Source organism: Haliotis asinina, chromosome 1 (assembly GCF_037392515.1).
Source record: "Haliotis asinina isolate JCU_RB_2024 chromosome 1, JCU_Hal_asi_v2, whole genome shotgun sequence".
NCBI classification, from domain to species: domain Eukaryota; kingdom Metazoa; phylum Mollusca; class Gastropoda; order Lepetellida; family Haliotidae; genus Haliotis; species Haliotis asinina.
The window spans coordinates 95,413,102-95,439,692 of NC_090280.1; the positions used below are offsets into that span (position 1 = coordinate 95,413,102).

General features: G+C 40.5%; 1 protein-coding gene across 1 annotated transcript; it reads right to left on the reverse strand.

Moving 5' to 3' along the window:
• Positions 1-14,303: 14,303 nt before the first annotated feature.
• Positions 14,304-25,483, reverse strand: LOC137284642 (uncharacterized). The gene is made up of 5 exons (XM_067816536.1): positions 25,164-25,483; positions 18,150-18,308; positions 17,559-17,643; positions 15,227-15,419; positions 14,304-14,770 (listed from the first exon to the last, which is right to left on the reverse strand). The coding sequence occupies exons 1-5, from the start codon at positions 25,468-25,470 to the stop codon at positions 14,654-14,656; spliced, it is 861 nt and encodes a 286-aa protein (XP_067672637.1). The 5' UTR covers positions 25,471-25,483; the 3' UTR covers positions 14,304-14,653.
• Between the last annotated feature and the right edge of the window lie 1,108 nt (positions 25,484-26,591).

Here is a 26,591-nt window from a genome sequence, read left to right on the forward strand (position 1 = left end):
AGATGTTGCGCTGGAGTTATCATATGTTAGTTTATCAACCCCGATTTTGTGCTTACGTAGCTTCCGCACAGACTTATAGAATGTATTCACATCGGTCTCACAGGTATTTTCTAGGTCTGAGTACAGATTCTTAGTATAGGCCCGCTTTGACTGTCTATGGCGTCGTCGGAATTCTCGCTTGGCCTGCTTATACGTTTTATACGAATCGAAATTATCTCCCCTTGGCTTATCCTCGTACAACCATCGCCTCCTAGCAACGCGCATGTTAAAATGATCTTTGTGCAGCCCATCCTGCTTCCAGTAAGGTTTTAAATGCGCTTTAAAGCTACCAACTGGTAGACACTCACTACTGGCATGGATCATACATTCGCTTATCACTGTACTAAATGATTCAATAGCATCCCGTGTATGAATTGGTGAACAAATTGGTGAACAAATCTCTGCATTGTTAAGCAGATTATCGAGACAGTTCCTGTATGAAGAGATCTCAATACTGGAGGCTTTGTCCCATTTAATAAAATGAGCTTCTTTAACCTTTGCCTTTGTATTATCACTTATTTGAATGGTAGCTATACATGGAAAGTGATCAGATATATCATAATGAGTGAAAAACACTTCACTTGATGTGACATTATTATGTAAATAAGAGGGAATCAGAATGTAATCAATGAGAGATTTGTTCACGTTGTCCTTGCTTCTGAAGGTATGTGAACTAGTATAATTAATAACATTGACTAAGTAACGAGTACTAACAAAGTGAGACAGAAGTTTGTCGCGTGATGACATAGATCGCTTACATATATCCGAGTTGAGATCACCAAGGATAATTGTCTCGCCCTTGACACACAGCTCATCATATAGGTCACAAAGTTCGTCAAGGGCCGTGCTGTACGTAGAATGAAGGGCATTGGTGGATGGAAGGCGACATGCAATTACGTATATGTCAGCGGAACATGGGTGAGTTAACTTAACAGCAACACAACTGTTCCCAGACGAACTTACACACTGTGCTTTCCAACTGGAATGAGTGTTCTGCAATAGAGCAATACCACCAGACCCTCGTGTGCTGGTAGTTGCATCATCACATATGTAGGACAGAAGTTTATAGCATTTCAAATCATTCAGACATTGAATATTGCTTGTCTTCAACCAGTGTTCTTGTATAGCAATGATGTCGACATAATCCGGTAAAACAGAGTTGATTTTGTGTGTCTGGTGCAAAACACCGCGCACATTCCAGGTCAACACACTTAGCGCAACCATCACAGATAAAAGAGTTAGTGCGTACAGATCCATTTTGTTAATAGCTGTTTTCTCTGTATTGTTGCTGTTTCTGTTCATTTTGACGATACCTTGGCACATAGTCCCGACACACAATGTCCTCAGGCCAGAAGTATTCGTCATTGATCATGACGTCATAATCATTTAGTGGCAAGTTGACTTGTACAGTATATGTTTCCGATTTATCGAAGTGGATCCGTTTCTTCATGAGACGGACGTAAGTTACACGGACGTGACGTTCTTGGGCATATTGGGATATGACGTTCTTTAGTTCCTCGAAGGACTTGTCTGCCTTGATGTTAGACAGAACAATTCGCTTCGTTCGAACATGCGATACACCCTCCAGGGTGTTATAGGATTTACTGAGGGATCGTATGGGATAGCCTTTATTCTGTGGGTTACTCACTTTATTTCGTTGGGTAGATTCCTTCATTAATCCACGTGTGTCGTACTTTGTGGTCTCATTAATATCTCCATTAAACTCAAGGCCATGGGAATTCTCTGTGTGTAGTTTCCATATATATTCTTTGTCAGAGAGATCTACAATATTACTCGGTCCTTGGTGACTAGCGTTCCTAAGAGTTTTCGAAGGTCCTGTGTCAGACACAGGCACTTCAATGGCAGAGTCAGCATATGTGGTCTCCATATTGAGGTTCGACTGTCCGTCATTATGACTCGCAGGAACATTTATGAGGACATTGGTGGTCGAAGTTCTGTCGTCAATGATGTCAGAGTCATCTGTCGATTTGGCTTCAGGATTTGTATCACGTGTCTGAGTGCTAGCTTTTGATACATCATGAGTGTTTGATAGGGTTACCTTGGAAGGAAGGCTAGAAATTTTGTTATCCAGACTTTTCAGTTTCGCATCAATTTGGTAGTTAGCACGTAATAATTCATGTTCCAGTTCTGTTATCCGATCCTTTAGTGACTTAATTTCCTGTCGTTCTAGTTTCAACTGTGCACTGAGTTCTGCACGTCGTGCGTCAGATTCCTCTAGTTTTACAGTCAGATGTTGGATTTCCTTTGTCTTGGAGTCAATCATCGAGTTTTTCAATGTAATGTCAGTGTTCAATTTAGTTTCGATGGCGCTAATTTGATTTCGTAAAGATTCATTCCCATTCACTACGCACTGCTTCAGCTGTACTAGGTGACTCATCACATATGCTGTATTGTCTAACTCACCTTGCGGTAGTGTTGTATTCTGTACTTGTGCAGGATCCTCCTCTGTGTGTGTGGTAGATAGAGATTGGTTCCTGATGCTCGCCTTGCTGAGCACCTTGCACTGTAACACATGGTCCTGGATACCTCCCTCAATGAAGTGGAATAGATAGTAGATATCCTGTGCATATTTTTCCAGATGGTTTGATCCAGGACCAGACATGGTAGTTTTCTGTTGAATAGATGGTTTGATCCAGGACCAGACATGATAGTTTTCTGTTGAATAGATGGTTTGATCCATAACAAGGTGTGAATAGTAAGAGGTAAGGGATCGCGTGATCAGACTTACTAACATGGTTGTAACATTTCACAGCATCCCGGTTGTGTAGATCGATGCTCATGACATTGACTACCTGGTTGAGTGGTCCAAATTGGATTATATACTAACTGCTTCTACACATCTGGAATACTGCGATGTGTGGTGTTAAACAACAAAACCATCCATCCATCCTTAACTAGGCGGACCCACTATTATCTAAATACACCATCGAAGGATCTCATTTGGATATTTCCTTCAACAATTACCAAAAGCTGAGAGTATTGGCGTTCTTCAGCTCACGTGACGGCATTATGTCTGACTTTGTAACATACCCGGTTTTCAAGGCGACGAAATTCGCTGTACAGAGTGCGTGAGTGAGTGAGTGTGGTTTTACGCTGTTTTTAGCAATATTCCAGCGGGGAGTTTCACACTTTGTACCCATGTTGGGAGTTGAACTCACCGTCACCGCTTTAACCATCAAGGCTATCCCACCACCCTCTGTATCCAAGGGACACACTGGCGTTTGATGGTTCAAATCTCGGTTCGTCTAGATTGTGTTTCGGTGTTATTCAGCACCAAACTCATGTTAGTGATTACTAAAGGAGCGGTAAGGGATGTAGGGTATGCTAGTGATTAAATCATTCGCTCATCACGCCGGGGACACGGGTTCGATTCTCCATATGGGTACAATGTATGAAGCCCATTTCTGGTGTTCTGATATTACAGGAATATTGATGAAAGATGCGTAAATACTTACTTACTCAGTACGTACTGTTTCTTTCATTTGTTGTGATGTGAATGCGTCGGATAATGTTTACCTTCACGTGAAATAAATCCGTATATGGGAGATAACTGCTGTGCAATGATACACCGGGCATCAAACAAAGCGCCTTCTGTAGCGTCTGGGCATAGGCTTTCTCAGCATACTTCTGGAACACCTTGGGAGGGGCAGGGCATTCGGTGTTCGAGGGGGCGGAGTTATCAAGACTGGCTGAAATGTCTGTGACAATCTCCAGCATGACACATAGGTGTCGAAAAGATGAGGTTGATTGTCGTCTCCATCACCCGATCTCAGCGTCCCAAGATAGACTCACTCACAGAGAGGTCGCTTCTTTGATGCGCAGGATGACGAACCAGGACAAGAATTGGACATGACAGAACGGACGTTGTATCTCGCCTTTCAGATGTCATCAAATTTCTGAAACATGCATGGGAACACCATCTCTCAAGCATAATCTGCATTTACGAAAACACAAATACCATAATCACCTTCTGTGTTTCGCTGAATCAGGATGAATTCCTGACATGAATCCTATTCTTGAACCCTGAGCGGAGAAATATTATTTCTCACCTTTCTTCTTATAATGTCGGTATTGCACCAGCAAACGACAAACTTCGTCATTAAATTTTTGAAATATTCCAGGTAGTCATTCAGTATCTTTTTCATCTGAAGACGGATTCACCTATAATGGTTTGTTTGCTTGACGCAGCAGTATTCAAGCTAAATGGCGAAATGGCGAAAGGAGTGTATTCAAACCAACATTTTTAAAAAATTGCTCATTCTTTGCACATGGAAAGACTGACAAAATTAACCACGACTGTCATAATTGTATTGTCTGTTCTGCAGACTATCAGCGCTGCTTTTTGTACTGAGCAGCGTTGGTGTGTGTTGGGTCAACTACGAAAGAAACATTTGGCCCGAAAACATTAAAACTAGCCCCATTGTGTTGCTAAACCAATATATTTCCAAAATGTTTTTTATTTGTAAGCAGTTGCATTTCTTAACTTCTACATAGTAGCCATATTTGAGAATTATCATCAGGGTATTCTACTAGGCCACTGATCACTTGATTGTCTGGTTTGTTAGCAGGCCGACGTCACCCGTTAGGGATAGTGCTGTGTGACATGTGCGCAAATACTGACACTTTGGATCAGTGAAGATCCAGGATAGAAGTAATCTTCAGTAACCCATGCTTGTTGTAAGAGGTGACTATCAGGACCTGGTGGTCAGGCTTGTTGTATTAATTTACTCATGTCACCAAATAGCTTCAATACTGCTGAGTGTGGTGTTCTGTAACAACCAATCAACTTACTTTTTTTAGACAAATTGTATGAATGGAATGAAATATATGTTTACAAGACTGGTTTAGTCTGTTGATAAATTCACATTTCATAAACACTAACAGCTTCACTAGCTGTTAAAGTTCTTAGAGCAACTCATCGTCGGATGGTGTAAACATCGTCACTCAGCTGCACGATAGGGTAGGTATCAAATCCTGCATGTCGGATTTTCCGGTAAATTTTTGTCGGCCGAAATTAGTTTCCAAAGAATTACAAGATGTATCAAAGATTACAATGTGATGTGGCAAACTATGTCGAACTACAGCTGAAGATACATATTTAGTGTTAAGCGAAGATTCGTTCCACATGTTAGTTCCTGTTTTGATACTTACCGGCAATGAAATTGCAGTCTGCGTGACAATGCAGTGGGAAACATTTTGTTCCACCTGGGAACATTTGGATTGTGTTCCTAACAGCAAACAGAGAAAAACAACAACAAAACTGAGCAAACATTATTAGATATGAATCATGTCATACATGTGTATGTAAGTCGAAGTGAATACGCCTCTGCAGGTCACTTTTTTAGACTTACGAAAGCACCCGGTAACATGGTCCTCATAGTCATTCAAGTCATGCTCCCTATTACTGTTCATCAGTATGAAAAGTCAATTAAGAATATTCCGATTTTGGCACTTGAAAGCATTTTGGAGTCTTGGAGAAAATGTACCTGCGAATTCTTTTCAAGTGCGAGGGACACTTCTTTCAAGAGCTTGATAAACAGGTTACAAACACGATAAAACAATATTGACAAAAAATATGAAATTTAATAAATTTAATATAATATCCATAAAAATTATTTTAAAGTAATGCAGGTTGTAGCTTCCATTTAGCATAGGCTTTGATCATTGAATGTATGACCCTCTAATATTCAGATAAGTAAAATTACTTTATTATATCACATGGCATATATGTAGTCCAGAAATAAACCCCGTAAATGTAATGCAATCCAATTATATTCGATATCTGACCGACTGTAATGAACAAATCGTCAGAGTCACACATTAACTAATTCATATCATCAGTCCAATCACGTGGTCACAGCTACTAGTATTTTGAACTGTATTGTATTTTGAATCTATTTGTGAGGAGAGTCAAAGCTGTGGGCTCAATGAACCTCGCAAATTGAAAAGGTAAAACCTAAGGCAAATTTCTTTGTAAACAACCACCTGCATTAGCTACGAATGCCTTGAAATTGGATTCTGTTGTAATGTGTTCTTATCGCTGAAATGAGGTTTGCTAACAGAGAATTATAATGAATGAGGATCTGGTGGGTTTAATGAACAAACCGTCAACATGGTATTGTAGATTTGATGTTTTGATAAACAAAGAAGCTTTGTCGCTTCTCATCTGAGAATAGTCCGGAAAATGAGTTTAATTTTGAAGAAAGAGTTGATGAGCTTACTTCTTCCAATACACCATCAATACATCTCCGCATCTCTGTACTGGCGACGACGGGATCGATATATTCCATGACGTCAACACAACAACGAACTGCAACAGTTAAATGACTATCCATAAGATATAAATGTTATTATTCTGCTTACAAAGTCATTCTAGGCATAGACATAGAAAGACGATTTCCCCAGTAAAGGAGACTTTCTCTAGAGAATATACGATAACAGGTTTCTTCATCCCCGGATAGCTAGTTGTGGTATGGCATTGATCTGTTGTCACAACGTCATAACACTGTTGTTTGTTAGACATAGTGTCGAGCTAAATAGTTTGGAATAACGGTTTCGTACCGAGTTCAGCAGACATAAAAACATAGCAGTGAGCGGCGCGTACAAGATTCTCAGTAAACTGCATATGAAAAGTGATACGATTGTGTGACTGTGGGGTCGAGTCCTAGATACACTGATGATCACAGTGTAGCAGTGACAAAAGCTTTTTTCGGGTTCACCGCCGTAGTAACAGGTTTTTGAACTGATTGATTGACTGATTGATTGATTTAGTTAGTTAGTTAGTTCGTTAGTTAGTTAGTTCTTGCTTGCTTGCTTGCTTGCTTGCTTGCTTGCTTGCTTACTTGCTTGACTGACTGACTGACTGACTGACTGACTGACTGACTGACTGACTGACTGACTGACTGACTGACTGACTGAGACTGACTGACTGACTGACTGACTGATTGAGTATGGTTTTAGCAATATTCCAGCAATATCACGACGTGGAACACCAGAAATGGGTATCACACATTGTACCCATGTGAGGAATCGAACCCGAGTCGTTGGTGTGACGAGCGAACGCTGTAACCACTTCGGTATAGCTTGCGAACACTAAATTACGGCACCAGCATCGTTCACATGAATCACACGTCATGTGATACAATATTCGCTGTTCAGTGCGCCGTTACACCGAATTCATTCACACCTATACAGATTACCCAATACCGTTTATGAGTAAACACGTTTTAGTGCGGCAAGGAATTCAATGGGTTCAACATTGACCTCTACCTGTAGTGTGGTCTAACAAACACGCACGCGGGCGCTAGTAAACCCATGATCATCTTAAGAGGGTAGATCGGGTGGTCATGAACGCCAACTTGGCAAATGTTCCAAATTTAACTACGTTTACAAATTAATACAAATCAGTACAAAGGTATACCATTGGTATTACAAGTTCAAAAGCATACTTCTAAAAGACTCTAAGAAAGTCTTGGGTCGAAATAGAATGGTAAAGCTCACTTGGTTGTAATATCCTGTATTTCCTTCCAAAACTCTTGATGATAAACAAATCGTATACGATTGAAGATCTGACATAGAACTGCTCTTCAGCAACCCATGCTTGTCGTAAGAGGCTGCTGACGGGATCGGGTGGTCAGACTGACTTGGTATTCTAGTTGCGTAGACCGATGGTCATGCTGTTTATCACTGGATCGTCTGGTCCGGGCTCAGTGGTTTACAGACTGTCGCCATATATGTGGAATATAGCTGTCGCTGAAAAGAAAAGAAAACAAAAGAAAAAGAGGCTCATGGATGCCAAATTAACCCTCTGTTGGCAAGATAATGACCCAATGACTTTAAATAACTAACCGCGAAAGAAAATCACTGTAACCTACGTTACTAGAGACCAGGATCGTAGCTTTGCAAATTATCGGGCTTACACGCAAAACAGTCTTACTGGGCGCGTCTGAAACTATATATGCTAAAAAGTAAGAGCTATACCCTTTGCATACTGTACCGCAAAAGAAAACGTCACCCTACCAAACATTTTGCCAAATATGTTTCATCTTAATATTTTTTCACTTCTTATATTTTAGCTAGCCCTTGTTCGTAGCCAATGTATAAGAAAATTTGGTGTCAGATTCTGTATTTGATAAAAAAAAATGTCGTCAAAACGCAGTTACTAGAGTAATGATGGGACGACATTTTTGTGCGTATCTTTTTAAAATGACAAAAAAATGAATGCAACTGCATCTCGCTGTGTCATCTCAATCAGAAGAGCCACCGAACTTGCACCGAATCGTTCACTGTTCGACAGTAGCGACATGCCACGATTATCAAGGGAACACACTGTATGACATTTTGCAAATCATTTTTCTCTTCATGTTCGAACAATATGCCGCATGCAACGAGACCTCGCAGTGGAAGACCGACTGTGACAACTTTGAGGCAATATCGGCAGATTTTCCGTTATCACCTGCAAAATCGTTTAGCTAGGGCGGATAACCATTGGCAGTCATAAGAGACCAATCAGCGACGACATAGTGTGGAGGCGTTTGAGGCACAGAACGGTCAGATGTCGCAGGCCTTACCGAGGTCAAATCCTCACTGTTCGACATCGTCGTGCTCGTATCCGGGAGTGACGAGCTGTAGTCTCCTCCGATGAAAGCCGGTATTACGTCTCGACGACTGATGGCAGAGTGAGAATGTGGCGACTACTCGGGGAGCGTTTTGCAGATGATTGTGTCCTTGGAAGACACCCGTAGGGAGGTCCGAGCATAATGTTGTGGGATGCTATAATTGCTCTTAATCACAAACTAGGCCCTATGGTGTTCCGGAAAATTTGTCCTGGTAGAGGAAATGGTGTAACATCTGTCCACTATATCGATCAAGCACTAAGGCCTTTCGTCGTGCCACATTTCGGTCGTCATGGAAACCACGTCTTCCAGCAGGGCAACGCGCGAGTCCATACTGCCAGAGCAGCTTGAGACTTTCAACACGGCATACAAACTCTTCAATGGTCTGCAATCAGTTCAGACTTAAACCCCTTAGGACACTTGTGGGACGAGATCCAGAGGAGGCGCAATGATGTCCAACCAAGGCCGACAACTGCAGCGGAACTCTCTCAGGCGTATCACCAAGTCTGTGCACACGTTCTTATGGCCTCGATCAACCGTCTCTCCATGTAGAGACGATGCAACGCTTTTGTTAACGCTCAAGGAGGCCATACACTTCATTGACTTTCGGATCACTTTGTCCCTCCATCTGTCGTCATTTTGACATGTGTCTGAAATTCGTCTTTAATTATTGATGATCAAACATCTGACAATTATAATGTTATTTACATGTGTTTGAGTTAAATTGATTTATTTACCAATTACAAAAGGGGAGTGACGAATTCATGTTTTTTCCTTTATTTGCGCGGTTCTGTTCATTTGTGTATTGAGTTACAAACATCGCCACTGTTAAAGCTTTAACAATCTAACTTAAGGATAACACAACAATAATATTGATTTTCATATTTCTAAAAAAAAGCAAAAATTATCTGTTGACTTAGCACATTTTCACGGCGAGTCACTGACAATTCCGTCATTTATAGCGGAAGTTGTTTGTTTGGAGACGAGGGACGAGAAATGCTTATTGCACCTCCTCTGCAATTTTACTAGGATCACCGACATCATTGTTTAAACACAACATACCTATATGTCAAAAATATTTCAAGAACAATGAACGGGCAACCATGATTTATTCGTTTTGTTCAAAGTGTAAATAATATTCTTATGTCCCGCCGGAGTCACGTCGTGCTCTCTTCCGGGAGATACTTTAGCTTAACAGATATTTTAAATGTTATTGTAACTTGACGAAATAATGGCGAAATTGTGACCAACGGGTTTGGTGTCTCTCCAAGAGCCGATAATTTGTTCTGTGAGTTGTGTGTTCAAATTTGAGTCAGTTACATTAGGCCACAATCTGCTGTTATATACTAGTGCACGAAATCCTCGGGGAAATTCAGGGTAAAAGGAAGCCCAAGTATCTTATGCTGTTTGCAAGACATGGTCAAAGGTAGTCCGTCACGACGAGTGAGTGAGTGAGTTAAAATTTAACGTCACATCGGCAATATTTCAGCCATGTCGTGACGAGAACATTTAATGCTGAAATTGAATATATGTATTTCATAAAAAGCCTGTCGTCATGGAACAACAAAACAGCTAGAATATCACAGTTACAATTTTAAACTAGTGTGGAAAGTTAAAAACTAATATCACTGTTTGCACAAGAATATAAAATACGGGCTATAGATCAGTTTCGATTTACTTTGAATGTTTGTGGACTTTCGTACCCTGACAGGAGGACAATAATTTTACAGTACTGTAACCCCCTTTGAGGGTACAGCCATGAACGAGCACAGTTACGAATTTAAACGTCCAATAATAACATATATATCTATTTACAAGTCATTTAACAAACCTAATTCTTTTGAAAATGCAATGATTAAATGAGAACTGATATTATTAAAAAGATCCTCGACAGTTGGGGATTTGAAATATGTATCCGTCACGATAACCTGGATATTTGTGGTCGTTGGGTTATTGTTTAACGTCGCACTCGGCATTATCCGGCATTATGGCGCTGGTCTGTAAATAATCGAGCCAGTAATCCATGCTGCAGACTTTCTGCTCAACACCTCTCAGACCTATTATGGGATGGGAACCTTTTTACCACGACCTTTCCTAGATGAAAAAAAACAGATGGATGTGTTACTTAGGTCTTGCATAACCAGTGCACAAGCCATTGTGGGAATTCTGAAGCTTGGCTGCAAACAGGAATGATAACTTGCGCAGTTTACGTTTGATGTAGAAGTAGCACATCTTTATTTCACAAGTTTCATGAATATGTATTGAAGTTAAACTAAATGAAGTCCAGGACTAGTTTCCACACAAAGAATATTTGCATACAGATTTACATTAAGAAGTCTCAATACCATACAGGAAAAAACAAACGTTGTCATAAATATTAACCTTATTACAAAAAAAGGACGATTTTCTAGATATTAACGGGTGATATTTGAGTAATGACATGAAGGTAAAATGTTCAAAGATGAAGAGCACGGACATGAGCAAGCAATACCCGACATACACATTGTTGCAGTTCCAGCCATGCATGCCCTGTGTTTTTGAGATCACGTCTCATTGTTCTTTCTGTTCTCGTCAAATCTCAAGTTATTTCGCGTGTGCTCGCTAACCCCTAGGGTCAATAGGGACCCCTCGGAGAGAGGTTCTTCAGACACGTCCCCACAACGAGGATGTTATTTCTATCTTTCTGCAGCTGTGACACAAACACGGTGTTGACCGAGTGGTCAATGAGCACGCTTACTGACCCTCAAGAGTCACATAAACATGTCTGTATCTATTGGCCCCTCTGTGTATAGGTTGGTTGGGCAGTCTTTGTTATTCTGCTCATTCACAAAGGTTCCTGGCGTGTTCCTGGACGGTCGCAGATGTTTGAAACATTTTCTCAGGACGCGAGGCCTGCTACAGAAGCAAATGCCATCGAGAACAACTTCGGATTTTCGGTGAGGTGAAATGGTTTTTAACGTCATGATCATGATTAAAAACGTACTATCTTTCAACCTGTTATATGACGCGGCCGGCGAAGACAGCAAGAAGTTCTCCCCCGAACCACGTGTAGTATAAACACTATTTATTACCGTGCGGGCGAGGACATCCCGTATGATATCTTTTTGATATTTGCACATTGTGCAAATTAGTGATTCTCGGTGTTGATTGGTCAGCTAAGCAGAGGCGCAATATTATTGGTTGACGGAACTATTTTTCAGGATCCAAGTCCACTGACAACTTTTACCGTTTCACTGATAATTAGAACTGCTGTACTCACATATTTCGAGGTGTTTCTTAAAAATAAATAACCACAACAAAACTACCAAAAAGAATCATTTTAATTTTTTGCAAACAAACATGGCCGCCAGTAGGCTAACCTCGATCCCGAAAACGCCTGATCACGTCCCTCTCTGGCAATGGCGCATCAGCGGAACAAATCATGCAAATTTCCGGGCACAAAAATGTTCGATCAATAACCACTTACTCATGAATGAGACACAACATCAGTCCATCACTAAACTGTTGTCAAACCCTTGTAACACCACCACCCTGCCCATCCTCCCTCTGCTTCAGACTGACACCATGACGTCATGTCTTTTTCTCATGTCGCAAGTGATCATTCTGTACATACCCTACTGTCAGGTCCAATTTATGGTGGTGCATCTCACTTCACCCCTCTGTCACTGGACCATACAAAGAGGCGTATTCTTTCCATTGACTCGAATTCCAACTAGAACGAGGTGACTGTGATACGCCTTCCACAGAACAAAATGGTGTTTAATCTTTTAACTTGCTGGGCTTCTTGACAGAAGACTTTTGATGTACTAGATGTATTTATGGGGCGGTTGTCTTTTAAATTTCCCAACCGTTAACCGTTGAAGTTCCGAAAAATGAACAGGTTTGTGCAAATGTGTGTTTCAACATTAAACCGTCACCCGTCACTAGGGCACCCGTGGCGAGCCACCTCCTCGTGGTGGGTGCTGGGTAACGGTAAATGTAGGCCAACACCCCGTTGTGGATCCAGGGGCATATTTGTTCCACCAACCCGTTTGTCGTGAGTTGCGGCCCTGTGTCGATGGAGGAGGGGATCCGGGTGTTTGAGGGCATAAAAGCAGGACCAGTGTTCCTGTTGCTCAACACACCACTTTCGCCCTAAATTCATCTAGACGGGTGGTAATATGAACCCGGTTCTATCAATCGGCTGGTCACTCCAGGTGAGTGAGTGAGTGAGTTTACGTTTACGCCGCACTCACCAATATTCCAGCTATATAGCGGCGGTCTGTAAGTAATCGAGTCTGGACCAGACAATCCAGTGATCAACAACATTAGCATCGGTCTGCGCAACTGGGAACCGATGACATATGCCAACCAAGTCAGCGAACCTGACACCCGATCCCGTTAGTCGCCTCTTACGACAAGCATGGATTGCTGAAGGTCTATCCTACCCCGGGACTTTCACGGGTCGCAATCACAAATACAAGGTGTTAACAGCTTTTCATAGTGTATAAATATTTCATTTCAATTTCAATCGTTCTCGTCACGATATGGCTGGAATATCAACAATGTGACGTTAAATATTACTCACTCACTCACCCGTCACTAGACACATTTCAGTCGTGAACGAACGATGTTCCGGCGCCTGACTTGATCAAATAACGTTTTAGCTGTTATTAAGTTCAGTGATATTTTGGCTCGACAGCTGGTAGCAGGGATATACTAGTGACTACGCATAATTGACATCAAACTATACCTAAAAAAGACAAATCCTGGTAACCCATGCAACTTTCCTTTTAACGATATACTAAAATATTGAGAATATTTTCAGAATATAATTGAAGTTGATAATCTTTTGGGGAAAGATGTTTTAAGGGCATGGAAACTGTAAAGGACCCAAAGTATTGTAGATGTAGAGAACAGTAACATGGATACATAAATATAAATGATCTCACTATACATTCTTTCCAAACGGATTCATGTCCTCAAGAAAAGGTTCAAGAGTCTTCTATGATAAAATGCTGTCTGAAAATTTTAAACGTCACATGTGCCAAAAATGGGAAACATTATTTTGATTGGCGTTTGATTTTTGATACTTGCAGAAACAATTTAATAGACGTTAAACTGTTAGATTTTCAATATAAATTTCTCCACGTAATTGTTTATACCACCAAAAGAACTTCTTTATAATGAATCTGGTTGCCAATACCATATGTTCTTTTTGTAAGGATTCTGTTGAGCGAGTTACGACACGTATCCAAACATGTAACATGTAAAAACTTAATTTGATCTGGCTTTTTACGTACGAACACATTATTGAATCACATAATTTTATTTCATAAGATGTATATTTACACTTGCTCTTAGAAAACAACAATTCCAAAAGTTGACCACTGAAGCATTCGTCTCCAGAAGAAATAATACTGGTGAAAGCTTTTTAGCCAAATGGTTTCCTCTCATACCCGAATTAAACCCGGAATGACTATTTAAGCAAAACATGTTATTGACATTGATAACTGATGCACTCATTGCTCTCTATCTGTATTGAGCACACTAGTTGATATGTACACATATTCATCGTGATGCTTTCTCATATTTTTGTACTCATTATCATGGAAACAATTAAAACAGTTAAAATCAAATACTAATAAATTTTTACATAAAAGATATTTTTGTTGTATTTTAAGCGATTTTACGAGGTACTATTTGCCTTTGCGTCGCTATGTTATTACTGCTGGAGACATTAGGTTTCATACGCGCATGACTACGAATCAGCTGTTTGAGATCACAAGTCCTGTTTCTGGTGCTTTTTACTTCGTGATTTTTCTGTTTAAATTACACCATGGGTTATAAATAGAACCACTAACTCGCCAAGGCTCGGCACTGTGAACATCATTTAAACTCGGGCATATTTCTCGTAATTACTTGTTCCTCGTTGGTTGTTCTCTAAATAGTATACACCGAGGTTCAAAGGTTCAATAATTACGACCTCCAATGCCCTTCTATGTGCTAATGATGATTTCATGAACTGCATGAACATAGTCCATCAGCCATTTTGTTGTTGGTTGCAGAGAACGCCTTTGAGTGAAGGACTTCAAGTGAGTCTCGTCCACATAGATCTGAAATAACAAGAAACAGGAAGTGGGTTAATTGACTTGATTTTTTGTTTGCTGTTTAAAACCACACAGCAATATATAGAGAGGGTGTGGAAATATTCGAGTCTGGACCAGAAAGCCAGGTGATCAACAGTGTTAGCATTGATCTACGCAATTTGAACATTAAGCTTTATAAGTTTAGGATCCCCAAATGGGGCGGCGGGGTAGCCTTGTGGTCAAAGCGTTCGCCGGTCACGCCGGAGACTTGAGTTCGATTCCCCACATAGGTATATTGTGTGAAGCCCATTTGTGGTGTCCCCCGACGTGATATTGTTGGAATATTACTAAAAGCGGACTGAAAGTAAACTCCCTCACGCACTCTTCACTCCATGATATCCATGTACGGCGTAGCTACATTGTACGACGTCCACTTTTGTCACTCACCCTCTCGCTTTATCGCCTTCATAATTGCCCGCTTACCTCAAACGTGCTAGCTGTTATTTGGATGGTAAGATTAAACTGTTGATTGGCCACAAACGGAAATACACCATGTACATATTCTTCTCTTTCCCAAGATGTGCCGAAAGTGTTGAAAACTGTGCACTGGCAAAAAAACCTTGGCCCAATTACCAGAGATCTGATATTCCCGTCGTAGCACAGATGGAAAACAGCACTGAAACAGACGAAACATTCTGTTACGCCCATCCTAGCTCAATGTTATGCTGAAGCTCCATGCTACGTTCTATATTTTGCACATTGGTGTTCATTGTAGTTTCTATGAATGAGTGAATTTGTGGTAACGCGTCTTTGATTAGCTTCATGTTTAAAGACGCACTGTATAGAACATCCAAGCTATAAGCCTGTAAATATTCGATTCCGAACCAGAGAAATCCATGATAGTTATTATAAGCATCGACCTACTCGACTGGAGTACGATGACACACAAAATCGAGTCAGCCAGGTTGACCAACAGTCGATATTACAGAGATTTCTGAAGACAGTTCTAACAGCTTTCAACCTATTCCAGTTGTATTTTGACTTGATTATATGCACGGCGGTGGCGTAGCCTGTTGGTTAAGGTGTTCGCTCTTCACGCCGAAAACCCGTTTGGATTCTTCAAATTGGCAAAAAGTGGGAAAGCCCATTTCTGGTCTCCCTCGCCGTGGTAGTGATTCAAAATTGCTATTAGCAGCGTAAAACTGCACTCACTCACTCATGCACGAAGTGATGCAGTTATCAAAAGTTCGCCATTTGTAGGTGAAACCAAGGAAACACTGCGGTGGGGAGGGATTCAAACCCACGATCCTGTGTGACTTGCTTGAGAAAGCGGAATTACCGCGCCTCAGAAAACTGGCATAGTAGTACACCATATAGACGTCAGTGTATTTCAATACTTCCATATATTTATGTACTCGCATCACAGACATAACAATAAAAACGACTAATGCAGTTTTTGAATTGGGTGTAAAAAATCTAGTTTGGGAAGACAACCCAGCATTCCATCTGAGCATTTGGGATACGATGACATGACTTGTGTCGACCGTATCTCTGACTCTGACCATTGTATTGCGTTTGTCGTCTCCTGTATGTGTTACTGAAGATCATTTCAAAGTCAGTTTTGCTGAATCATACTTTTCAATCGTAGCATGTTTGTTCATATAAATTCTGGCTAAACCTTCCCATCATCTTCAGTGTCAGAAGCGATGGTATAAATCCAGCCATGGTCCATGCAGGCAGGAAAGGTACTGTAAGTCCCCATGGACTCTCGCACGGTGATCTGACTTCAGCTGCTAGTGATGTATATAGCCCGTGTTTTATCTTGTCATGTTCAAAAAGCTCTGTCCACTAGTTCTATCCGCAACTCTGATATTCTAGTTGTTTTACTGTCATTTGACGACAGGTTTTTATAATATGCACATATCCCATTTCAATTTCAAATTTGTTCTCGTCACGATATGGCTGACATATTGCCGATGTGACGTTAAATATTACCTCACTCACTCACTCACTACTGAAGATCAACTTTTCACAGGATGGTGTTGGTGTGAAATAGTGATGATGATAGTGTGAGCGTACCCTGCTCTCTAGTGGTATACACGTCGGTTGTTCAGTCGTCTACAGGAGACCTGTGAAGATCCGTGTTTTCGTTTTCAGAGTGAGTTAATATTTATCGTCACATCGGCAATATTGCAGCCATATCGTGACGAGAACACTGTATATCAAGAAAATTAGAAACTAAAACCCTGTTGACGAGGAACAGTAAACCACTGGTATATCACAGATATCCTTTTAAAACTAGTAATTGAATCTAAACAGTTTAACTATAGAGAACAATACAATATAAAAGGCAGATCACATACTAGGGATCATGAGGACATTACTTTTGCTACCTGCATGGACCCTAGCTGGATTTACATCATCCCGTCAGCCATTGGCTTTAATGCAGACAATTAGCCATACATTAAAATGACAAAAGTACTACGGTTAAAAACCTTACATTTACATCAAATGTTTGGGAACTTACGTACCCTCGCAGTTTCGTTTTAGAAACACATGCTTGCCGTAAGAGACGACTGAAGGGATGGGAAGAATAGGCTGGTTGACTTGGCTGACACGTCATCGTGTCCAAGTTGGGGACATCGATGTTGATTACTGGATTGTCTGGTCAATAGTCGATTATTAACATAACCCTGTCATAATGCAGGAATATTTCCGAGTGCGACAACAACCAAACATTTACAGCATTTAAACTCGTATTATGGCACGCAGTGATAAACTCGAACAGAAAAAGAAGAGTTATTTAGGGACATACTTGGAAATGCCGTCCATTTGTCCAAGAACCGTGAGAGTCATTCCAGTGTGTAGCTCGGAACCGAAGAAGACGGTGTGTGTTTTCGCTACCTGAAAGAGAATGTTTGTCCGACAAAGTGAATCCTGTAAACAACACTGGGTTAAACCAGTGGTTATTGTTCCGCACATAATTTTGCCATGCTCCAATAAATTTAGTTTTACACCGATTTTGGCAACATTCCAGCAATAACACGGCGGGGGACACCTGAAATTTTATTCTCTGCAGCCCTCCAATAATTTAACATCGAGGACATCTTAGACGAGGAAACCCAACCACCAGACCTAAACATAACCCCAACACATGATGGCAATATATGGTTCTTTCTTTCGTTGTTCTGGTTATAGTTTAGTACCTCACCGTTTCAGCGGTTAAACTTTCAACTTATTTGGAGTCTAAGAAATGACACAAGGACATAATGATAATCTATTTACAAATCTGTGATACAATAGCATGCATCAAACATGAATACGCACTGTAGATAATCACTCCTAGACCAAACAAGCCAGTGATCAACATCATGAACATAAATACATAAGCGAATCATCGGAATACCTACTGCGTCATGCTCGAATGAATGGACACAATTTCGAACTCCCAGATGTTTCCATCGTCCATTGTCCAAGCACTCCTGTTGGACGCCAGGGTACATGAACGACGCCCAATCCCAGCACAAGGGCTCCATCACCATGGATACGTTCAGAGAACACTCACCTGTACCCAAACAATTTTGAAATTAAGAAATGCTGTAAGATACACATGGGCGTTCCTTAGCTGGATTACATACATCCGTGTGGAAACCTTACACCTCGCATATCTAAGACTATCGTGGGCCTGGTGGGGATAAGGTCAGGATTCTAACTCAAAAGTCTTTTTGCAGATCAGGACGTAAAACGAATGCCTGTAGATAGTGTAGGAAGCTGTAAGCTTTGCAATGACATTACAATACTGCGTGACGAAGACAATAAATCAAGAAGAAAAACACAAGAGCAGGAAAAAGCATCGGGAAGTAGCTGATAACACACAGGGAAGAAGATCTGCAATGAAAAGAATAGAAACAACACGAATAGATCAAACAACATCGTTACTGCACGCTGTTTACATACTACAGCATTTTTACAAAGGATTCTGATCATTCCAAATGATCACTGGCACTATGATTTTTCATGAAACTGCATCGAATATTGGCAATAAGATTATTGGTTTCAACATACCAACTTTATCCATTGTTTGACTGTTTGTAATAAGACGGATCAGTAAGATCCCGGCCAGGTTTTTGGAGTGGGGACTACAAAGACATTACGCCATGAAAGTTGGGAAATTCCGTGAAGTCCTTATTTGATCAAAAATATTTAGCAGCGTTTCCTGACATGAGTCAGGGAAATGCTCCAGGAGCTGATAATGAATATCATCATCCCATGTTGCTGTATCATGAGCTTGCTCAAGGGCGGTATATAGCTCATGGAATGCCAAACATTCATTGTTGACTTCGCCATTGTCTGGGTGGAAATGTATTCCTTTCTTCTCCTGTTGTTTCTGGTGTAGCTGAAATGCATGGACGAAAATTGACGGTGAAGAATGTTTGGCAAGAGTTTCACCAAGCTTATTGGCAATATCAGCCTTCTTTCCGTTAATAAATTGCCAATCATCCTTCAGCTGGTGAACTGTAGAGTTAGAAGCTTTACCCTTTATTCTATCCTATAGTCCATCATATTCCACACCTTTCAAGTAATTGTACGAGAATTTATATTGGAAACATACTTTCTACAACACTGACGAGCCTTGGCATTTAGCAATTTAGCTTCATCAAACTTCCACACTGAAAGCGGAAATATTTTTCTCTGCTTACTTCATACTTTTTCTGACTTGTTTATATTGATTACTAAATCATGCCTTGCGAATGTGTGGGTTTACAGAGGGCTTATACATTGTGTCATCAGCAATTTCAGTTTCGCCGAAAATAACAGGATTGCTTTATAAACGTCGATGAAAACTTCGGATATTAATTTAGCAGCACGCCTGCTCTGAAAATGGCCAATTAGCCTTAGAAACATTCCCTTCCAAAACTGTTGGTTTTTCTAGCAATGACTACAGTCGGAAAATGGTCAGTTCCACACGTCATCATGAACTAACCATTTAAATTCAATCAGGATGTCTGGATCTGTGATTGAGAGATCTAGCACGGAATATGTACCAGCTCTGTTGCTGGATGTAAATATGTATTCGAGCCATCGTTAAATATGCACATTATTAGAAACACTATCGTCAATAAATTTACATTTACTGTTAGTGTCGTTGCCTTGCCACCGAGGATTATGTCCGTTTAGCACAGGGCCCAGGCAATTGGCAATACAAATCCAGAGGCTCTAATAGCTGAAGAGTCGAATAAAATTATACAATCGAGAATCCAAAAAGCAATATTTTGTACTTGGGTGTACATCCCGCGAAACGAAGCACCAGGGAGAATGAGCCCAGAAAACATTGGCTGGTTCATTTGCCGATACATTGAAGATTCAGTGTGTGTATATACAGATTATCTGTTTGACTGGTTTGTTAGAAGTATGTTGAATACTGAAAAAGTGAGATTCGTTATGGATAACAACTTCTGTTATTGTATATGATGCGATGTTTCAGTGTGGATTTATATATATGAATCGATACCGTAACGTCGTTCCATACACACTAGAAGTTATTATGCATAAAGAATGTATCTACAGACGTTGAGTTTTGTAAATACATGACGTCTTCATTTGCGTTCGATCCAATCAACAAATACTGAGATGGTGCGTGGGTGGAAACTGTCGTTCGTCCAAGTACAAAGCAGAACTTGAAACTGACAATCTGAGTTTACATCGGTTTCTGTCTGATCCAGTCATCCGTGAAAAAAAATGTAGTTTGTAATACTTAAGACATAATAACATGCAAGTACCACAAGTACCACAAGTACCACATCTGCCTGTCTTTGATGTTCTGCGATTTAGACGATTTCTTTGAGATTTTAACATTTCAGCGTCTGACATTTCTAAATGCCTTTTAAGGACATTTCAGCGTGTTCAAAATCTATAGCTGTTTGATCAACATGGGTTGTGAGTGACTAATAGTCCGAAACGTCGTACCATATACAACAGAAGTTATTATGCATAAAGAAAGGGAAAGGGCTTAACTTGATTTTGGCTGAGTACTTCATTTGTAGCTTCCATGAAAGAAATGTTTGTGTCATACATAAGTTTGAGTATTTTCGATTGCATCTGCCATTCAAGACAAGATTTGGAAGATGAAAGGTGACTGCTTCGGCATTCTGCACATTTGATATCTCTGCTGCACTCAGAGCGCAGCACTACAACCATGGCAACAAAGATTGTGTCCAATCTGAATTTGGAGCCGTGACCATACTTCTGACAGGCTTAAGACTGGAGTGGAGTGGGGACACAAACCTCCACTCGATAGTGAAATGACCAGCTGCGATTCATTTCAGCAAAGCGTACAATGAATATGTAAACATGTAAGTACAGTAAAGCGTTTCATGGAGGATACATGTTGATCCTTGAGTTCAGCCATCCTTTCACTCTCGTACAAGTCCGCCTAACAGTGGTCTATGTCCTTAGCAATGCCTCTCCTTGAGTTGAGTGTTCGATGTGCAACATTGGCATTTGCAAATTGATTGACTGAGAGACGAAAAACGTTCTTAACTTCTCCACAAATAGGTTGCATTTTCTTTGATATTAGGAATTGGTAGATTCAATACCTATGAACTTGGCCGAGGTGTCTTGATGATTTGTACTCTGAAACATGTTCATTACAAGCAAGATCATCAGCTTCTAAAAGTCGTTTTTAGTGGAACCAGAAAGCAAATTTGAGTCTGAGTGCAGTTGATAATAGGTTCAGCACCTGCGCTCCCCACCAACCACCGAGTGTCAACAAGGATATTAGTTTACTGCGGAGGATATCCAGCCTGCCCACCACGGATACAGGGATGGAATACTCCAGTAAACACAACATAAGCAGCTACGTGACAGTCTGAATCGGCTCATAGCAAGAAACTGGAGATACGTAGAACACAGTCTGAGGTCGGCATCATCAGATTGGCCCATGAGCTGACGCCCTCTGGCTTAGGAATCTAGCCCGGTTGATATGATATCAATCTGACAGTGAAATAACGAAGACCCAATAATACGGAGACCCAATAATGAGTACAAATGTGCAGAAACATCAACTAAGCACATGGCTTGGGGTGAACAGCCGATTGATAGAACCGGGCTGGTTCTACCACCCGTCTAGGTGAAACAGTGGGCTAAAGTTGTGTATCCGGGAACGAAACACTGTTCCAGGAGTCAGTGCACTCAATCACCAGACTCCCGTCCTCCACCGACACAGGGGCGCAACCCACAGGTTGAACAGTTCAGTCCTAGAACCAGCAATGGGGTGTTGTGGACCAGATATACCCCCGATCCAGACAAGGGGACGAGACGGTGGCTCTTCACGGATACCTGTTGTGAACGAAGAAGGAGTGATAACACTGCTACTTGGTTTGAACAAACTCAAAATGACAGGCACCAAATCAATCTCCTCATTCATCCGGAAGGCAGCAGCTAATCTTGTAAACCCATCCCTGGTTTTGTCTGTAGTAAAAGCAGGTTCCTTCCAGAATGAGGTAGACCTCTGCTGTGATTTGGCACAGGTCATTTCGAAACCTAGAGTTTGAAGTACACGAACCCTCATATCAGGTTAAATTTCGACCATTTCATAACTTCAGTTTTGAAATGGTCTTTATGTAACCCAATATGACCAATATTTATGACTGATACAATTTTGTCTTGCTATTACTGATCGTAAACTATCACAGTATTGAAAACTTCCATTATATAATGTCGAAAATGCTTGGCGGTTTTATCCATTAGGCTACGAAGGTTCGCTGCGAAAAAATGAGATTGTTGTCAGTATGAACCATGCGTTCCCGACAAGACGGGTACTACGGGCAGTTGTTCCATCATTCACGAGATGTTCCATCAATATTGTTCTGCTCAGTGCACAAATTGAAAAAAATAGTACATATTTGTGTTCTACATTCAATTACGTTCATAAGCTGGGTAAAACACTTCTCCTTGGTTTGGGTAGAAAATGTAAACCCTTGGAGTCGAGATAATGCCTCGGAGCTTCGGCCGTTGGGATTTTCCAACCTCCGCGGGTTTGGCCCGTGGGATTTTCCCGACTCCAGCCAAGACCACGGAGTTGTGTTTTATTCTTTTCTTATAATCTATATACTAGCGGTCTCTTGACACAGGCAAAGTTCCACAATACCGGTGTGATGCCTGGATAGTTCCATATTCAACAAAGGCGAAACACACAAAGCAGAAAATAGCAAGCCAGTCTCATTAACACCAATCGCATGCACGATATGGGTGCACGTCATACTCAGTCAAATTAACAGTACCGTGAACAGCAAGAAACTACAAGATCTGTGAGTCCTGGGAGAATGGGAGAACATCTGGCAGATAAGATTCAACGCTTCAAACAGCTCCATATTACACATTCGACCAAACTGCTGACTACCAAAATTATACTTTGGACTACCAAATAAATGGCGAAACACATGCCACAGAAACACCAAGCAAGTATCTGGGCGTCAGAGATACAAACGACCTAAATTTGAAACAGCACATCCTGAAGACCATCAGTAAAAGAAACCATACTATCGGGTTCTTCCACGAGTACTTCCGAGACTGCAACAACAGGGTTAAAGCGGCAACCTACTCCACCAATGTCAGACAAGCCCTGTGTCAGTTTACGAACTACCAGACAATGGAACTTCTTTCCAGTACAGCTGATAGAAGCAGAGACCAGCACTAAGCTCCAGTCTGGCCTCACAAGTACCAGCAAGGAGCTGGCCAAGCCATGATCTCAAAAACACCTGTAGATTATTTTAACACTGCATTTTGACTGACTATTTCAACTTGTTTTGCGTCATCACAAGCGTACACCCATCGCAGAACCAATTACGTTCTATAAAGAACCCGGTTCTTACCTTGGAAGAAGAGGAAGAAGACATCAGAAGGAAGAAAATATACAAAGGCTAAGATCCGCAGATAAAAATAGTACATCAGACGATGATAACACGTGAAGAAAATTAGCCAGTTTAGAAAGTGGTCAAATATTAAAACGGATACTATCAGACAAAGATAATACTTCGAGACGTGGAAGCTAGTACAGAGGAAATAGGTCTAACAATAAGGTTTCATTAATCTTCCGTCAGGTCGTCATATAGAAAACTACTTACAAAAGACATTGTTTTATCGGCATTCTAGACCTTGATGAATTAATGAAGCGTACGTGCAAAAAAAAGACCAAAAGCTGTTGATTACGTTTGATCATGTGCTAACTGCACTTGTAACAGATCTTGATTTCAGTTATGAATCAGTGTAGATTTCAGTAAATATGTATCATGAATCAGTGTGGATTTCAGTAAATATGTGTCATGAATCAGTGTAGATTTCTGTAAATACCTTTTATGAATCAGTGTGGATTCAGTAAATATGTATGATGAATCAGAGTAGATTTCAGTAAATATATATCATTAATCACTGTAGATTTCAGTAAAATATGTATCATGAATCAGAGTAGATTTCAGTAAATACCTTTTTTGAATCAGTGTGGATTCAGTAAATATGTATCATGAATCAGAGTAGATTTCAGTAAATATGTATCATGAATGAGTGTAGATTTCAGTAAATATGTATCATGAATCAGTGCATTCTCTTCCCACAGTGGTTCCTTGTTATATCTTCCTACGTAACCTCTGTCCTAATACGACCCTATCATGGTGCGAGTGATTGGAGGCAATCAGATTTAGTAGTGCAGTCAGCGACCTTGTTTCAAAAGTGATCGTTCGCAAGATTTCAGTAATTTCCGGATGCATCGTGAAAACTAGAACCTCTTCCAGATCGCGATACTCAGATGTTTCTTCTAGACAGAACTCAGTCATCTCATATTTGTTTCTCCGCATTGCTTGGATTTGTCAAGTTGAATCTAGGTCGATGTAATACGTGTTCTGATTGAAAAGAAAAAAAGGGAGATAAATCTGCTGCCATTTTTTGCCGTTAGGGTATTTTATGAGAACCGCGAAATGTGACCGTATTAGAACAGAGGTTCGTAGGAAGATATGACAAGTAATCTCTGTGGGAAGAAAATGGAATCAGTGTAGATTTCAGTAAATATGTGGATTTTCTCAGGAAGTCAGTAAATATATATATATTCACTGGCAGAATCAGTAAATATAAATAATTCACATGCACAAAAATGTCTCTGTCCTTTGAACATCCCTAAACATTGAAGCATTTGAAATAACACATATTTTTCCGCTTGGGTATTGTTTTGAAGGGATAATCGGTTGGATTGATCAATCAGTGGATTATTTCAAAGGGCAGTATTCCCAGTTGCGGAATATTTTCACCCAGGAATAGTTTCGTCCGGTTCATATGTTTTCCAGAAATATTAGTCGTTTATACGTACCTCATACATTTACAGGATAAAACATTCTAAATCTTGCCATCTGTTTTAAAATTTTAGACATACCAAGATAGGTCATCCATCCTGCTTCTTTTGTGGCACTGACCACTGACCACGAAGGGATAGAGTAAAGTCGGCACTGGTTTGTTGGGGGTCTGAAAGAAGACTGTCGGCAGTCGGAGTTCCTTCCACATGCATTGATGCAGTCAAGGCGATTCAAAGAACCGTTGAACAACTCATTTCCATGGAATATGTAGTTGTCTAGTTCCCCATAGTAGAACAGGGTGATGTTTTTGTCACATCCACTAAGAACTTTCCAAACACAAAGAAGAAAAACAAAGTTTGTCTTCAGCCAAATAAGCAGCATTGTCATACACGGTTGACAACTAACTTCCCTCTACAGCACTCGTTGGCTTCAAGATATTTTTAACCATGTATTGATCTGAATATTCACATGGTAAGAGCTGAATACATACAGGAAGCATGGTTAGGGAAGAGAATAGCATGGATGTCAACTTCGTCCTCATTGTGAGGAAAATAACGAGCAACGGCATCAACATCCATGAAGAAGTGGCCAAACTGTTTCTAATTTCCTTAGACGCCACGAAAAGTGTCCATTGTGCAATTCCAACTTTCCCATAGCATGCGTTTAGGAAACGATATTGAGACGATGCCGTAAAGAGACCATCTGTCATAAACACAGGCACATGCCATCCCATCGTGCACCAACAAGAACTCGTGAACATATTGCACAGGGGATCCTTTCATGCAGCAATCTTTACTAAGGTTAACCTTAACTCCCATTCTTAAACATTGAAATAAAGTTACCTTAATGACTTACGATCACCTTAGTGACTTACGATCACCTTAGTGCTATAATGACCAGGGGCCCAGGTCATTATTTGATTTGCATCGGACATCATTAAATTTTTGTCATCGATGCATCAACGTTTTGAATAGCCGCATTTCAACACATGCAGAGGCAAGTCAAACTTCCATCTACTTTAGCATTACGTCAATGTATTGTCGTCACTGTGCCATTCTAGTCTCCCCCCTCGTAATCCAACATTTTCGCATTCAAAAGAACAGTGCATCAGTTAGCCCTGTGCAAGGATTCTTAGTTTGGGTAACGACACTGTCGTTTGTTTTCTGCCTTAGGTAAATCGAAATTGTCCTTAGAAAGTATTAAATCTGACATCTTAGAAAAGAAATGCCTTTCGCTCTATCACCATGTATAGTGTAATAAAGCACACTTTCGTCAGCGTCGTCGTGCTTCATCTATAATAGTTCACGGCAACAGTGTGCTTTATTAGGCTATACACGGTGGTAGAGCGAACTGCATTTCTTAAATAATGAATACAAAACAAAAAGAATAACTGATATAAAATAAATGTTTACGGTGCCAAGTTACGAACATAAAAGAGCATGTCTCTAAACTAATAAGGAAGGTTATGGTTGTATTAAAAAGAACTTGAGAATAGAACAGTAAAGATA

Excerpts from the sequence above, each read along its gene's own strand:
- LOC137284642 (XM_067816536.1), bottom strand. The coding sequence starts at position 25,470 with ATGACAATGCTGCTTATTTGGCTGAAGACAAACTTTGTTTTTCTTCTT. Across the intron at positions 15,420-17,558 it reads CAAATGGACGGCATTTCCAA|TGCTGTTTTCCATCTGTGCT; the intron begins GTATGTCCCTAA and ends CGTCTGTTTCAG. Across the intron at positions 14,771-15,226 it reads TAACAGCTAGCACGTTTGAG|ATCTATGTGGACGAGACTCA; the intron begins GTAAGCGGGCAA and ends TTGTTATTTCAG.